This window comes from Chroicocephalus ridibundus, chromosome 5 (assembly GCF_963924245.1).
Source record: "Chroicocephalus ridibundus chromosome 5, bChrRid1.1, whole genome shotgun sequence".
NCBI lineage: Eukaryota > Metazoa > Chordata > Aves > Charadriiformes > Laridae > Chroicocephalus > Chroicocephalus ridibundus.
Window position 1 is genome coordinate 7,089,773 of NC_086288.1, and position 14,853 is coordinate 7,104,625.

Sequence of the window (14,853 nt, forward strand, 5' to 3'; positions counted from 1 at the left end):
TTATAAACGGATGAAGTGCAAGGCTTTAAGAAAATATTTAAAAGAAAGAAAGCAAAATAAAATACTACAAAAGCAAAATAAAATAAAATTAGACTACTTCTAACCGAGTTTCCTTTCTTGTTTAGATATCAGAAAACCCCACATTTCCATAATCTGCTCTCTGTCTGGGCCCGAGCAAGTTTGGAACAGCTGATGAGACAGAAACACAACAGGAGCAGACAATTGTTTCCTCAATATTCACGGATACCAAATATTTATACAATCCAGATCTGCTTGTACACGTTGAAACAAAGGCATTTGATTAAATTTATAGACCACTGAGAACAGGGGCAGACCACCGCCAGAAGATAATCAGCCAAACGCCGCGGAGGTCAATACAACTGTAAAGTTACACCTGTACGGATGCTTTTGTCAGTACTTGTGGGTGACTTACATAAAGAAAACCTGCTGGGATCAGGAAACAGCGCCTGCCCTGTGACTTAAAGCAACGTAATTCTCAAATCCCAAAGATACCCTGACCACTGTTATTTACATCTTCCTCCAGGAACTCTCTGGTTTTCCGATTTATCATAACATCGTTGTACGAAGTGGGTCAAGGCAAAGCCTGCAGCGCATTTATCCGGGCAGACAGAGAGGATGCAGGTAAGCAGGTTATGACACTGAGCCAGACTCAGCACAAGGAGATAAAGGGGCCACAGCTCCAGAAGGCGCTCTCAGGAACAGTTTGCATAACCAGTGCACGAATACCGTAGGCAACATGGCACATATCTGGAGACGGTGCTCGGATTTAATGCTCCGATCACACCTTCTTCTCCCGGGTAAAATTCTCTCTGGCAGTAGCAGGAAGTTTGTCCAGTGAAGAACAGGACCTCTAAGCTTCACGTGAAGGTAGCCACTGGTCTTGACTCTTTCGGTCCTTCGGTATTTCTGGGGTGCTGCCAAGAAGTGTCTGAATTCAGTGTGCAGTCATAGCACCACCCGACAAACAAATGAAAGCCCATGCCCTTGCACTACAGAAAATATTCATAATCTTTCCCTTGAAGTCAACTTTCAAACACAGAAAAGGAAAACCATCCTTTCCTAACCTCCCTGCTACCCCATCACAAGCTTCTCTCCTCCACTGGGGGGAAAAGCCTGTGTCAGACCTTCTAAAACAGCTCCTGATTTTTGATGAATAAAACCACCACGGTGTACAGCTACGCGAGCAGCTAACTGCTGCATCTCGCCCTGCGAGGCTCAGCATTAGCACAAGCCCCTCATGCATCAGGCAAAAAGGCTGATGACACATTAGGAGTAACACCACAGGTCTTCACAAATCAAGCTAGCAGCTGCATATTTTTTATTTAATTATATTCAGACCCACACAGCCCACGCAAAATATATGAAGTTTTTATTTATTAGTCAGCACATATGTACATTCAAATTGCACAACTCTTTCCAAAAACAGTAAAAGCAATTTTTAGCCATCAATATCTGCTAGAACATCAATGTAATTACAATCAAATCAATCGAACTTCCATAACAGTTCATTAACGGTATCATCTGCAACGCTTCAAAGAATTAACAAGTTATTATTTCCCGAAAGGTTCACATAATTAATAAGCCAAACCAACTGTACTGCTTGTGAGAGCGATTTTAAAAGCACATGCCACTCTTGGAAAGCTTCAGCTTTTCACTCATTTTGTCTGTTGAAATAAAAAAAAATAAATGGATAAATTAAGACAGCACAGGTTTGTATAGAGTTAAGAAAGAAACAAACTCTTCATATTCTCTAAAAGAAAGGAATTACTCTTGCTAAAATCAAACAGCCGCTATAACTGCTACAAATATACTACTAGTAATAGTTTTAAAAAAAAAAATAAACTGGAACACAGCTTCTCGTGCTCCTGCCAAGACCACAGAACCGGAGTTTCTTAGAATAGAAATAAACGTAACTTAATATCCTTCTCTGAACACATTAAGGCTACCACGTGAGGCACCTTCTGAGTTCAAGCACTTGGACTTTTTCTGCAAGTTCCCAGGACAAAACCCTCAAAGGACACTAATGTTCCGTCACCTGTGAGCGACAGTCACAAATGAAGCTTGATCTTTCTCCACACCAAGCACATCAACCCCTCCCCTGCTGAGACTCATTTCACTCTGGTGGGGCTTCCTCTCATAGTCAACCACCCATAGACATGTGAAATGTACCGCGGTAGTGGGACTGGTAAAAAATAACAGCTAAAACGTTCACAGAGGCAACCTCTACCTTTAGGTCACAACGCCACCCACCCCTTCCTCTCCAATAAAGCACTTTTCCTAAGATAATCTCCAAGGGTTTTGCAAAGAAAGTCTACACTTAACTCTATCTCTGAAACCACAAGGGAAGGTATTTACCCAAGGTCGATAAGCAAACCAAGGGGAGAATCAGGAATTCAGACTAGGTCACTCGAGCACCACTGCAGTGCCTTGTCCCTCAATGACTCTTAAGCTGAATTTTTTTATTTAAGTACAAGCAGCTTGGAGTACCAGCACACTACTTACACCTCTTCACTTCGCGGTTCTGATCCACGTCTGGTACTTCTGTGGAAGCGCAGCGCTCATTACTGTGGTATACACCGTGTTTCTCGTAGGGAAAGAGGAAAAGAGTGAGTGAGTGACATTCCAAAGGCAAGAGGATTAATTTATAGAACTAGCAAAGCAGCAGAACAAATTTTAGTGGAAACAAGCGTTCTGCTTCAGTACGGAAGGGTTAGGAAAAGCGGGAAAGAGACAGATAAAAATTAAGGCTGCTGGCACAAATTTTTAGTGGTTTTGTTCCCCACTTAGTAGAGCAAAGGAATTGTACTTCAACATACATTTGATCACCGTATTAAAAAAATTAGTATTGCTAATCTTAGCAGTCACACAGATGCAATCTCCTCCTTTCCAAACTTCCTCCCGTTGATAAGACAGGAGAGCAAGTCCTGGTATTAATTTTGAAGAAGCCATTGCCAAGCTCTAATGCAAAGGTGCGATTTGCAGAACATCGCAGAACAATAATGGTATACTGACATAAATCTCTCTTAAAAATCCAGTAAATGGTACCTAAAAGCTACGTCCCAACTTCTTATTGCTTTCTTTTTCACACATCAAGCAGAGGTACATCAGAAACTCCAGCAAAAGCCGTTTTTCAGTGTTAACACAAATGCAACGGTTCCAAGCGCGAAAGGCACAGATGACTCAGCGGGAAGCCCAGCTGCTCCCCTAAGCAGTCACTCGTTTCACTACTACAAAGGAACTTCCCATTGCCAGACCAAGCCTAACAAAGTGTAGTTTCTTGGCTTGAGTGACAGACCAGAGAGGAAGGGTGCTGTGGAAGCGAAAACCGTGTGTCATGTGCACGAGCAGAGATCTAAGCTGGGAAACAAGATATGCAGACAGACACATGGGAAAATCCTACGGGAATTCGTGATTGACTGAAGTGGCCTGAGGCATGGAGGGAGGCACTGATTAACATCTCCGAGTCTAATACTTACTTGTTTAAGACTGGCTTCACTGACAACACCTGTACAGAAAGTTTGAAGAGTTGTCATTTTGGTCAATGAAGAGGGAATTAAAAGACTATTTCGAAACAGCAGTAGGATGAAGTTATGAAAAGGAATAACGCAAAGTCAAGGATTTGTCTTGCTGGTTGGTTTTCTTTGGGGTTTTTTGTGTTTTTTTGTTTTGTTTTTTTAACATCAGACCTTTTACAAAAATATTTTAAAATATTTTTAAAATGCCCTCTGAAATACACAACATTTAAATTCTCAAAACTAACTGGTAAATATCACTTCTGCCTAACACTTTAGCTGCTGGCTGTAATATTTATAATTGTGCTTGAAATAAGGAACTGCACAAAGATGATGGTGATGGGATTCACAGCTTTCAAAGGCCTGACAAAAATGCAACTGCATTTCTGCTTTGAAAAATATTTTTAAGCCAAAGTCTATGTGCCATAATGCAGAATTTAAAAGGAATACCTTAAAGAGCGTGTCAAAATTGATGTGCTGCTGTCCCGTAGCATTGAGAGCTTTGATGGCTGGAGTTCTGCAGGAAAACAACACCGTATTATTAAACACGCTTTAGTGTTCCAAAGGCTACCAAGCACCAATGTGACAACTTTCTCACTAAATGACTTTGCATTAAAATGCTTGCTTTGGCCTAAAATAATCCAGAGTTCTGCGTGACTGACTCTAGTCTCGCATTGCTGAAGGTGCTCTATCAGCGCACCACTGAGGACAGACCAACAGGGAATCTGCCAACAGCTTTTTGCATACTACGCAGCCGAAGGATTGCATGATGTCTGTGAGCGCCCTCCTAGCGCTATCAAATACTTTTTCTCTGTGGATCTAAATCCTTTCACTTTTACTAAACTTTGCTTTATAAAGAAACTTTTGGTACGTGCCTTATCCTTGCAATTTCTCATCTTTTATGCCATTCAATGCCACACAGACTTTCCTCTGGCATATGCGAATATTGTTCCTTACCTTATGTGTTCCCTTTTGAGTGGCACTACAGAAACCGAAGAAGGCTCCTGCTCAGCGAGCTAACACGTGCTCAGCAAAGAAAACACCCAAGTCTCTAAGCTTTTTAAAGCTAAAAGTGTTACCTCAACACAAAACTCCAAACTAAATTTACCTTCGATCGTCAAAAGGAGGAGGGGTAGTCCAGTGGTCATAGTTTGTCTCCACACGAAACCACCTAGAACACAACACACAAACACAAACGAAAGGCGAATCAGTAGGTAACTAATAAAGGCCAAGAATCATTATCTCTGTATGGCCAAAAGGAAAAATAAAAAACAAACCAAAATTCAAAAGCCTCTTTTCCTGCATCTTTTACAAGCCCTGTTGTTTTACAAGATCCTGTGTTGATACACGCGGCAGCCTTTACCATCAACTACCGAACACAAATGCAAAAGGAGTGACCTCTGAAGTGCTGCTGGCATCAGTGACAAAACTACTGCTGACTACAATAAAAGCACGATCAGATCTTTAAAGGGATGATTAGAGAGAAAATTATGGGCGTGCGTATGATGCAGCCCGTGGCATTCCGCTTGGAATACGCAAAGCCACGGGCCATCCGGCTGTTACCAAGCCAGTACTCACTGTACGCATTAAGCGCTGGTTTTCCCGCACAGGGCAACTATTTCGGATCTCCTTCATATATGAAGCTGCTCATTTCACAAAAACGATAGGAACTGTTATTTTTGAGCCTTCAACCCTTCGATAACATTGGGTCAAAACTAATTTTGAAGTGCTGAACTTACTGGCGCGATACTTGGCAGACTGACAGGAAAAGTCTCGTGTCCTTTGGAATCTGACTTAAAAAATTAACATATACAGATGCTTTTTCCACCCTTGACCCCCTGGACTGCCCCAACCTGACAAGGTGGTGTGATTCCTTCCTTAAAGAGACGGAACTGGGATTCATTTCAGAGGCTTTCAAGCTTCCCCTGTCTAATTAGTAAGACATGCCCTGGATCTCTCAAGAAAGTTGTGTCACTAACCCCACCTATCAGTTACGAGAGAATATGAAAAAAAGTAAATTTTTTTTTTTTCTTTTTATTACTTACGCTCCACTTAAAGGATCGAGAGGCCAGAGATCTGCTGGCCCTCTTCTATTCCTCGTTATGACCATGCCTTCTTTAGGCGACACACCTCCTACAATATAGTAAACTTCAGCAACGATGGGAATGCCAGCTAGTCTGAGAACAGCTGACTGAAAGTCCTCTGCTCTGCTCAGGGTCTAACGCAAAAAGGAGATCACAGTGAAACAGAGATCATAGAGCACGGTCAAGCACAAAAACAAGCACTGGGACATCTTAAGAAGAAGAAAAGGTCCAGTTTTTTTTGAAAACAGCAATTGACTGTAAAGCGCTACTTGAAAACATTTCTCTGAAAATGGTTTTCCAAAGCAACTAGCATATAAAATTGAAATATATGTTACTAGTAAATGAACTCAATAATCCCAGCTTTGCAGATATTCAAAGAAAACAGTAAATATACATACATATACTACACACACATATGTACGCATATCTATATGGTGAAAAGCGAAAAAAGCTGAGAAATCTGCCAGTCACAAGACAGAAGCACGTCCACACTCTGCAAATTCAATCCTCAGCGAAGTCTTTCCATCTGAATGGGACAGATGAAAGTGGGCGAAAAGGGGGGAAAAAACCCCAAACCACTCCACATCTTTGTCTTGCCAATAGTTTAAGAGGATTTAGGTAACAACGGTGAATATGGCAGAAGCATTGCTTACAGCAAGCCTGGCTTCTCCTGCCATAACCAGGTGACTAACTTAGCATAAACTGACAGTTCCACCGCAGCCAATGAAGCTGCCTTTCTCATGGCCACAACCTACTGAAGTACATCTTTAAAAATGAATGCTGTGCAGGAACTAAAAACAAATACGGAAAACATGCAGCAAACAAAATTGTTCAGAAAGATGAGGAAAACCCTGGAGAACGATTAATTCTTTCTGACGGGAACACTGCCGCGAGTAGTTTCGAGTCACAGCCTCAAATCCCACCTCAAACGCAAAAAAATAAGAACAGCACAGTATACAGCAGATGTTCCAGTTCTGCAGGGAGTTTACCTGCAAACCCTATAATTCATGTTTACTGTAATTCAAGAATCTGAGAAGCAGCAGACCTGCTTTATCTTAGTAGTACCCTAACACAATATTCATAAAATGCGCTATACAAAATACCAGTCTAACTCCTTCTGCTCATCAGCGAGCTCTGCATTGTTAAAATGGTAACATATCAAATGTAGCGTAAAATAACCACTGGGTCAGATACTGACCATCTAAGAGTACGGCTGTCTTAATTTGTTTAATTACAAATCACAGCTAGCTGAAGCAGTCCCTAGCAAGGAAGTCTTTGCACAGCTTCTCAAAGACTTTTGGCATTGATTAGAGATTGCTCCCCCTGAAAGACTGGAATTGCCTCTCATACACATCACTGACTTTGTGGGGACAAACCTTGTTTCTTTTACGAAATGCATTTACTTATTGATCTATTGACTCTTCTGTGAAACTGGAAGTTGGAACATCGAGTTTACTAGGATTTTTTTAGTACAAATTACATGACTGTGAAATATGAGAAAATACCTCGGTGCACTTACATCTCGGACAAGCCAGCTAACGGGGTAATTCCGATTCAGAAAAGCAGCTATTGCATTTTCCCACCATCTACCACCCGCTGGAAAAAAAAAAAAAAGAAATTATATACATGCACGTTATGTACGCTCAGTGTAATCTATCCTCCCACCTTCCTTTCTTCTTCACGTCCCATCTCTAGCTCTGCAGTCTTTCCCTACACTGCATTACAAATAAATAAGCAGTCCAATAAATTCTTTAATTCTCTAACTATACCACTACCATAAATATCAAATTTAGGCAGCTTAAACCAAACTGACAAAAAACACACCACCTGAAAGGAGTCAGAGCCTCTGCACCATCTAGAGTTCATCCACACTGTTTAGAACACTAAACGCTGGATAGTGCTCCTTTTTTTTTTTTTTTTCCCCTTTTTTTCCAGTATTACTTTAATGGTATCTATAGATAGCTCACGTAGCATGTGCTGCATAACCAGGCTAACATACCCTAGCAAGCCCTCATTTCACAAAGCTTGTCTTTCGAATGCTGTTTTCTGTGTCATTAGATTTGGATATTGAAGTACCACAGAAAGCTCGATCCTCAATGAAAAAGGGCAGCTACATATCTGCATAAAATGCCAACATTTCAGGAGAGGGGCTAACAAAGAACATACCATCTAGCGGAAGCTACAGGTGAAATACAAATAGACAACATAATCCCAACTGAAGTTCACCCAGGGCAGCTGGCTTAACACCCCTGCTTTCCAGAAAGCACCTCAGACCCGTAAGGACAGGAGTGATCGTTATCTTAGCTTTTTGGTGTCTTCTGGAAGGTACGATATTCCTGTGACCAGTGGCCTAAGAGGGTGCCATAAAATGGTAGGGAGTCTGAGGTACAGGACAATAAGACGACAGTGTTCAGCGCTGTACAGAGAATACACGGTATCTCAGAACTTGACAGTGCTAGCCATTTCAATCAAAAACTATCACGTTCCTTTCAGTATCGATAACTTATAGCTGCTCAGTTTTTAAACCATTTCTATTCATAGCCGAAGGATAAGCAATGAAGAGTCAAAGGTGACTGCTAACAGGGACTAGCACTTTGTAACCCGTATTTCCAAGAGGACTGCAAGTCTGTTCATACGATACAGTAGTCTACATCTGTCAGATCTAACACCACCATTAATAACCTCATTATTCATCTTACTGAAATATTACAACAATGGGGAGAATTACACAGAAATCACAAAACAGCTAAAAAAAGACGTAGCGATGGTATTTCTGTGTTACTGGAGAAAATTAGGAGCACTGAGAAAAACAGAAGGTCAAGTTTATAATTATTCATATGCCAAAAACAGAAAAAGCCAACAGAAACAATATGCTTGTCACTTGATAGCCCTTTGCCCTATTTTAAAGTCATCCCCCTTTCCAGCTATAGTTCTCATCATGCTCGTTTCCCTAAATTTTGAGTTCAGTTGTACAGGGACAGATAGAGCAGCAAGCAGTCGGCAACAGACGATTTACGGGAGCGCAGCATGTGCGGAGTGAACTACTATTGTCTGTAGTTAAGCACATCGGCTCCTCACGGACAAGAGGGGCCCGGCACACACAGAAGTCTGCAGCACTTGATTCCTCCATCGGAATCGGGAGAACAGAATGAGTTTGTGCACGGACTCAACCACCTCACCGCTATCTCTGATGGTCCTTATCCTGAGGGTTGAAGCACACAGCTGAGAAACGGCAGGGAGAACAGGACAGCAGTGGTTCTGTCCCCAGATTGTGCCTGTTCACTGACGCAGACCTTTGGTCCGCAAGATCTCCTAAATCAAGCCTTTTACAAAGACTCAATACATTTAAGACTTCATTTCCAAGCTGCGGTTAGGATGAACTAAAAGCAGTTTGCGTCTCTCAATATCAGTCCGGGACACTCCAGTTTTGAAAGGATTAAATAACTACACTAGCATCAGAAACAGGCTCTTAAAAAAAATGAGTGTAAACTATAGCAAAAATCTAGTGAATGCAACAAGGTAGTATTAACGAAAGAAACAGGAATCAAAAGGTGCTTCCACTCCACAGCGGAATCCCTACTCACAGAGGTAATGAGTGTAACATACACAGTGAATAGCGTTTGCGTAACATCTAAAAGTTTTTCGAAAACAAAAGATTGTCTAATTAAAAGAAAAATCGGTTACCACAATCAAGTGAAAAATAAACATTTATTTTAGACGTCGGTTCCAACTCAGACTACGTTGTTTCTGGCTCTAACAAACTGCTAATAAAGAACGGCAAAAAAAAAAGTCTTAAAGAGAAAAGAAAAAAGGAACAAAAGAAAGACAGCAGAAGGGATGGAAGAGGCAAACCCAAGCTCCGAGTGGGACGTACCTATCAACACCTGTGAAACTCAAGTGCTGACGGAAGAGGCAGTGACCCTGCCTCTGCCTTCCTGTTACGAGCCCTTCTGTGGTCAAGTTTTAGTTCTCATAGTAGCATCTCTCAGCTTTGCTCTACTACCAGATCTCTCCTCAACCGCCTTTCCAGTCTCTCCCTGCTGCCTTTCCCCTAGATCTCAGTCTTACCCTTCTCTTCCCATCCTCTCTTTCAAGCTGCCTTATGGGGACAGAGAAACACACAATACAGAGAAAGGAAGAGAGAACTAGCAGAGCAGCTGTTTATTTGCTATACACCACCACATCTTCTTCTCTCAACGCCTGCCCTGCCACCTCCCATCGAGTCTCTTGAGCAGACCGCATCAATATGTCTCTTAAGGCTTTCCCCGAGGTTCTCTGTCTACTTTGACACTTTGGAAGCTCAGGTAACACCGCGCTGACAAACACCAGAAAACTGGCAGCATGTGTGCTTTCATCCCCTGAGGGCCAGAGAAGCCGTTCAATTTCAGCTCCTTCCAGGCAACCTTAGTCATATTTTTCCCTCTGGGAGAAGGCGAGAGAGAAGGGAAAGAGCAGGCAACGATCGACTGAAATAGTGTACGTAACAAGCGTGGCAGACAGATTTATTTTACCTCGCTGATCACCCGAGATCGTGAACTTGTGTGGACTTTGTCCAGTCCATAAGCCTACGTAACCAAGAAACGTGGTGCCTTGGTATGCTACCTGAAACCAGGAAACATACGTTATTTTAGCCTTCTACTACTTAAAATATAGGCAACAGTCTGAAGCGGCATCCTGTACTTTTTCCTTTTCCTTAAATTACAGTAAAACTTACCTAGTAAATGATAAAAAGACTCTAAGGACCAAAATTCACTGCGTTTAATTTATTAATGATCAACGACTGCTATAAAACTTTTGCTCAAGTTAGCGAGTAGCCAAGAAAAAATCCCTTTGCAAAACAGACCAATGAATATTAAGAAAATCAGGCTACCGAGGACTGCACTAGCAACTTGTTCATTTTTGGATTTTTTCCATCTAACACACACATATATCAGTCACAGAAATTAACAAGGCCTTAAGAAAAAGCCTGAGAATTGGCCCCTGCCAAAACTAAAGTCTTTTCTATATTCTCCGGTATTTCTTTTCTTTTTTTATCTCAAGATATTCTTCTTCAAAACATCTCCTTCCAAATAATGATCCTGAGATACTAGATTATGCTGATTTATCACCACCAAATGGATGTCCAGAAAGCCAAGAAAACCAGCATTCATCCCGCATCCCTGGAGAGAGCGACTGTGGTGCTCCAATAATCCAGTAACCTTGGGATGGGATCCGCATTCCTACACTAAATCCCACTACGCCTACGCTGCTGCACGACCATACCCCGTTCCTTCAGGGAATACCCCCCAGCCACAGCAACCACAGATCATACCTGCCCGCTTTTTATAAACCGCACGTCAATTGTAATCTTGCTTAATATATCGACAAAATCGTAATCCAGGTTCCGACCATGGTAAATGTTTCCTTTGTCATCCTGAGCAACAATACTAGTACAGAACCTTCAAAAACAAAAAGGAGAAAGAATTATTTAAGGAAAAGCTACGACAACGCTTTCTATATTATAGTTGAACTCGCTCAACGTTTCAGGAGTAACTAAGTTTATCTTCTGCAAAGTATTTTACTAATTTACTTACTAATGTAAGCATACAAACAAGAGTTTGCATTGCATCATTAGAACTTACACTTCCCAAGCTGAAAGAATAGTCTCATCCTATACTTTTTGAAAAAATTTCTTACAGGTTTTATGTTCAAATTGGGGGGGGGGGGGTGCAGGAGGAGGGAAAGGGACAGAATGGTTTGACTGAAGCTCTGCGTAACTACACAATGCTATAATATCTTACATGATTTATGCACTATACCCATATGGGAAAGTCCTTTCGCACGAAGTCTAACATACAAAACTGTACAATACTTAAATCGTCAGGTCCCACCTGGCTCAGAAAGTCAAAAGCTGCACAACTGTCCGTATCAGGACAGATATTACAGACCAGGTAGGAAGCAGCATTTCCACTTGGGAAAAACTGCCTTAGTTCATTTTATTTCTTTTCTAAATCCAGATTAAAATCTGACATCTAAAAACGTCCACAAAGTATCAGTCTGAAACATTATAGATTTCATTTTGACCGTTACAGATTATTTCATTTCAATTTGGGCCCTGTTTATTTTTAATTACAAGTAGATTAAAAAAAAAAAAATAATCAAGCAAAGTCCTTTCAAACGGAAAACATCAATTGTGGTTAAACTGTGAGACATTTCAATAATAGTCTAACCTCTTGAACAGGAAGCAGGCTGAAATGTCATTTTGTAATTACTTTCAGTTTCGATGAAACAGGGGTTTTTGTGAAATATATCAAATTAGCAGGGATTTTTTTTTCCTCTGGAGTTACAAGTTTGCCATTCCAGTGATGCACAGCACTGTCTTTCAAAAGCGTAAAGGTAAAAAAAATTTTGCGGACAAGTAGTTTGTTCCCAGTTGATGTTTTTTCTTCAGTACCGTGAGAGCTGAGAAGCTTAAAATTTCACAGGCCTTACCACAGCTAAGAACGATAAGCGTCCTCTGTGAAATACTACGAAAGTTAACATTTGAATGACTACATTATCTGGTATTAATCCTCATTTAAAAAAAGATCACTTTCACCAGATACCACCCGATAAGAAAATTAACAATCAAAATGGGTAGAAGTGGCTGTATGCACGTTTTTTATTGAAATCTACACAGAGCAGTATCTTTAGGATCCTTACAGGCAACACCAACTGTTCGTTATTCTCCTGCACATGCTTCCAGGGCAAAAAAAGACAGTGAAACTGAGTGGTTTTTTCTACTCAGGTTTTGTTTGTTGTCATAAAGATACTACATCCATTTTCATTTGGAAAACGGTCTGGAAGCAACTTCATCTCAGACGAACGGTTAAAATAACTAGATCGCAACTAATTCTCCTAGCTTCCTATTTCGTGAAATAGGACAGTTTAAGTAACAAGAGCACATTACGTGATCTTTGAAGATAAAGGAACCCAAATCCTTTGAATGGATGGCCCTTACTTGTTAGCAGGTATTATTTTTATGCTCTTATACAGGTATACATACAGAAAAACATTACAGCTACATATCGCCCTTATTAACACATAAAAACACTGTTCTACGTTTCTTCTTCAATTCAGGATACAAACCACCTAATGAGAAGAACACCTTCCAGCAGAACGTATGAAACGGTATGAGAATGAACAGAGCGAATCGTCTGCCACATGTCACCTGCCTGTCACCAGCTCTCCCGCATGGAACTAAAAAGCATCTTCGCATCCATTTCTACCAGATTCTGTAAGTACCAGACACTCACACGGTAGACTCGTAGGCAAAGTTAAGCAGGACTCCGTCTCCAAGGCTTATTCCCAGCGCTTTGCAAAGTCCCAGAATTTCCCCCGCGAAGGGTTGCGGCATAAACAACTCCAGTTCTGCTGCTATCGTCCGAATAACTTTGTGGGCCCATTTGGGTACACGTTCACTGCAAAAAACACTCAAGGCATTAGCTGAGAAAGAAACAAGGAGGTTTGCAACTTGCGCCTGGCAGTCAGATGCTGAAGGAGTCTGCCGCTACCCTCATCAGCCTGTCCCAGATGATGCCAACCACCCAGGAGCAGCTTCTCCCATGCTTTATCAGACATCCCTGCATCCCGTCCCTCACCAAATCCCAGTGTCTTCTGCGCGACCCCAAAACAGCCTGCGTGACCCCACTAAAACTTTCTGCACAGGCTTCCTACACTTGAGATTTTTTTTATTCCTAGCAGGGACCTCCCCAATCCAATCTGTCAGGTTCCTAAGGGCATAGGCAACCACAGATGGTTTGGGTGAGAAGGGACCTCAAAAATCACCCAGTGCCACCCCCTGCCCTGGGCAGGGACACCTCCCACCAGCCCAGGCTGCTCCCAGCCCCGTCCGACCTGGCCTTGAACCCCTCCAGGGATGGGGCAGCCACAGCTTCTCCGGGCAACCTGGGCCAGGGTCCCACCGCCCTCACAGCCAAGAATTTCTTCCTCAGATCTCATCTCAATCTCCCCTCTTTCAGTTTAAAACCGTGAATTTTCGAGTTCAGACAAGTTCCGCCGTGCAGCATCCCTTCGCCCTATTCCCTCGGGCCGCGCAGCAGCGGGTCTGCCGGGGGATGACAAGGGCTCCGCGGCGGGGACCGTGGCCACCCCGCCCGCCGCCCCACCGGGGAGAAGGGCTGCCTGACAGCGCCCCGCCCGCGGCCATGTCACACCCCCCTTTCCCCCGAGGCGGCCCCGCCGCCGCCCCGCACTCACTCGATGACCCGCGCGACGGCGGCCCGCAGGAAGGCGGGATCGAAGTGCCGCAGCACCGGCAGCCACCTCTCCTCGGCGGGGCTGTCCAGGCTCACGTTACACAGAAGCGGGGCCACCGCGGGGGGAACCGGGCTCGCCGCCGCCGCTGCTGCTACCGCCCCGCACAGCAGCGCCAGCAGCCCCCACGGCAGGGACCCCCGCCCCATAGCGCCGGACGCGGCCGCCGGCGCACAGCCAGCCCGCCCGGCCCCAGCCCGCCCCGCCGGCTAAGGGGAAGGGCCGGGACATGGCGGCGGCCCGGGACCGCCCTCCTCAGGCACCCGCCCCGCGGCGACGAACGGCCGGCCTGCAGCCTGCGCCGGGGGAACGGCGTCGCCTGGCGTCAGGGCAGGCGAGGCGGCCGCCGCGCTCCCTCCCTGCCCAGGCTGCCCCCGCCGTAGGGACTCGAGTGGGGGGGACAGGGTGGACAGGCAGTGATGAAGTAACACGGAAAATAAAGGTATAACCGAGCCGTTAACAGCTACGTTTCATTTTGGCAAAGAGGTTAGGAAAGGCAGGCCAAAACTCTCGTTTTTGCAAGTAGGGGAGAGGAGACAAGCCCGGGCCCAGCAGCAACAAGGCCCAGCTCACAGCTTGCTAAACCCCACTGCGAGGATGTCAGCAAAGGAGAGAAGGGAAGAGAAATTAAACACTTGTCCTCTATGACAGAAAATTAATTGCTTCTCCTTTTCAGCCTCAGAAGTTACTAGGTTTTGGACACATGCCCATAAAGGGAATAAAAGAAATGGGGGAAAGGGAGTTTTATCCAAGAACATATCATACATCTCCCCTTCCTGTGGTTTCATCCCCATACCACTACTGCTCCTCTGCATCCCTTCACCTCTCCCGCTCCTACATTCTCCACCTGGCAACTCATTGCTATTATTCCAAGTAGCAATCCCTGCCTTTTCCCTCAGCAGAGAATTGAATTTGAAGGTAACATACAAAGCGGTATAAAT

The 14,853-nt window shown here is 43.6% G+C and overlaps 1 protein-coding gene across 1 annotated transcript; it reads right to left on the reverse strand.

Annotated features, from left to right (window-relative positions):
* Positions 1-2,523: 2,523 nt before the first annotated feature.
* Positions 2,524-14,158, reverse strand: NAAA (N-acylethanolamine acid amidase). The gene is made up of 10 exons (XM_063335283.1): positions 13,856-14,158; positions 12,892-13,056; positions 10,929-11,055; positions 10,129-10,219; positions 7,137-7,213; positions 5,579-5,751; positions 4,642-4,704; positions 3,984-4,050; positions 3,498-3,526; positions 2,524-2,605 (listed from the first exon to the last, which is right to left on the reverse strand). The coding sequence occupies exons 1-10, from the start codon at positions 14,059-14,061 to the stop codon at positions 2,530-2,532; spliced, it is 1,074 nt and encodes a 357-aa protein (XP_063191353.1). The 5' UTR covers positions 14,062-14,158; the 3' UTR covers positions 2,524-2,529.
* Between the last annotated feature and the right edge of the window lie 695 nt (positions 14,159-14,853).

Excerpts from the sequence above, each read along its gene's own strand:
- NAAA (XM_063335283.1), bottom strand. The coding sequence starts at position 14,061 with ATGGGGCGGGGGTCCCTGCCGTGGGGGCTGCTGGCGCTGCTGTGCGGG. Across the intron at positions 5,752-7,136 it reads TTAGCTGGCTTGTCCGAGAT|ACCCTGAGCAGAGCAGAGGA; the intron begins GTAAGTGCACCG and ends TTTTTGCGTTAG. Across the intron at positions 3,527-3,983 it reads ATTTTGACACGCTCTTTAAG|GTGTTGTCAGTGAAGCCAGT; the intron begins GTATTCCTTTTA and ends CTTTCTGTACAG.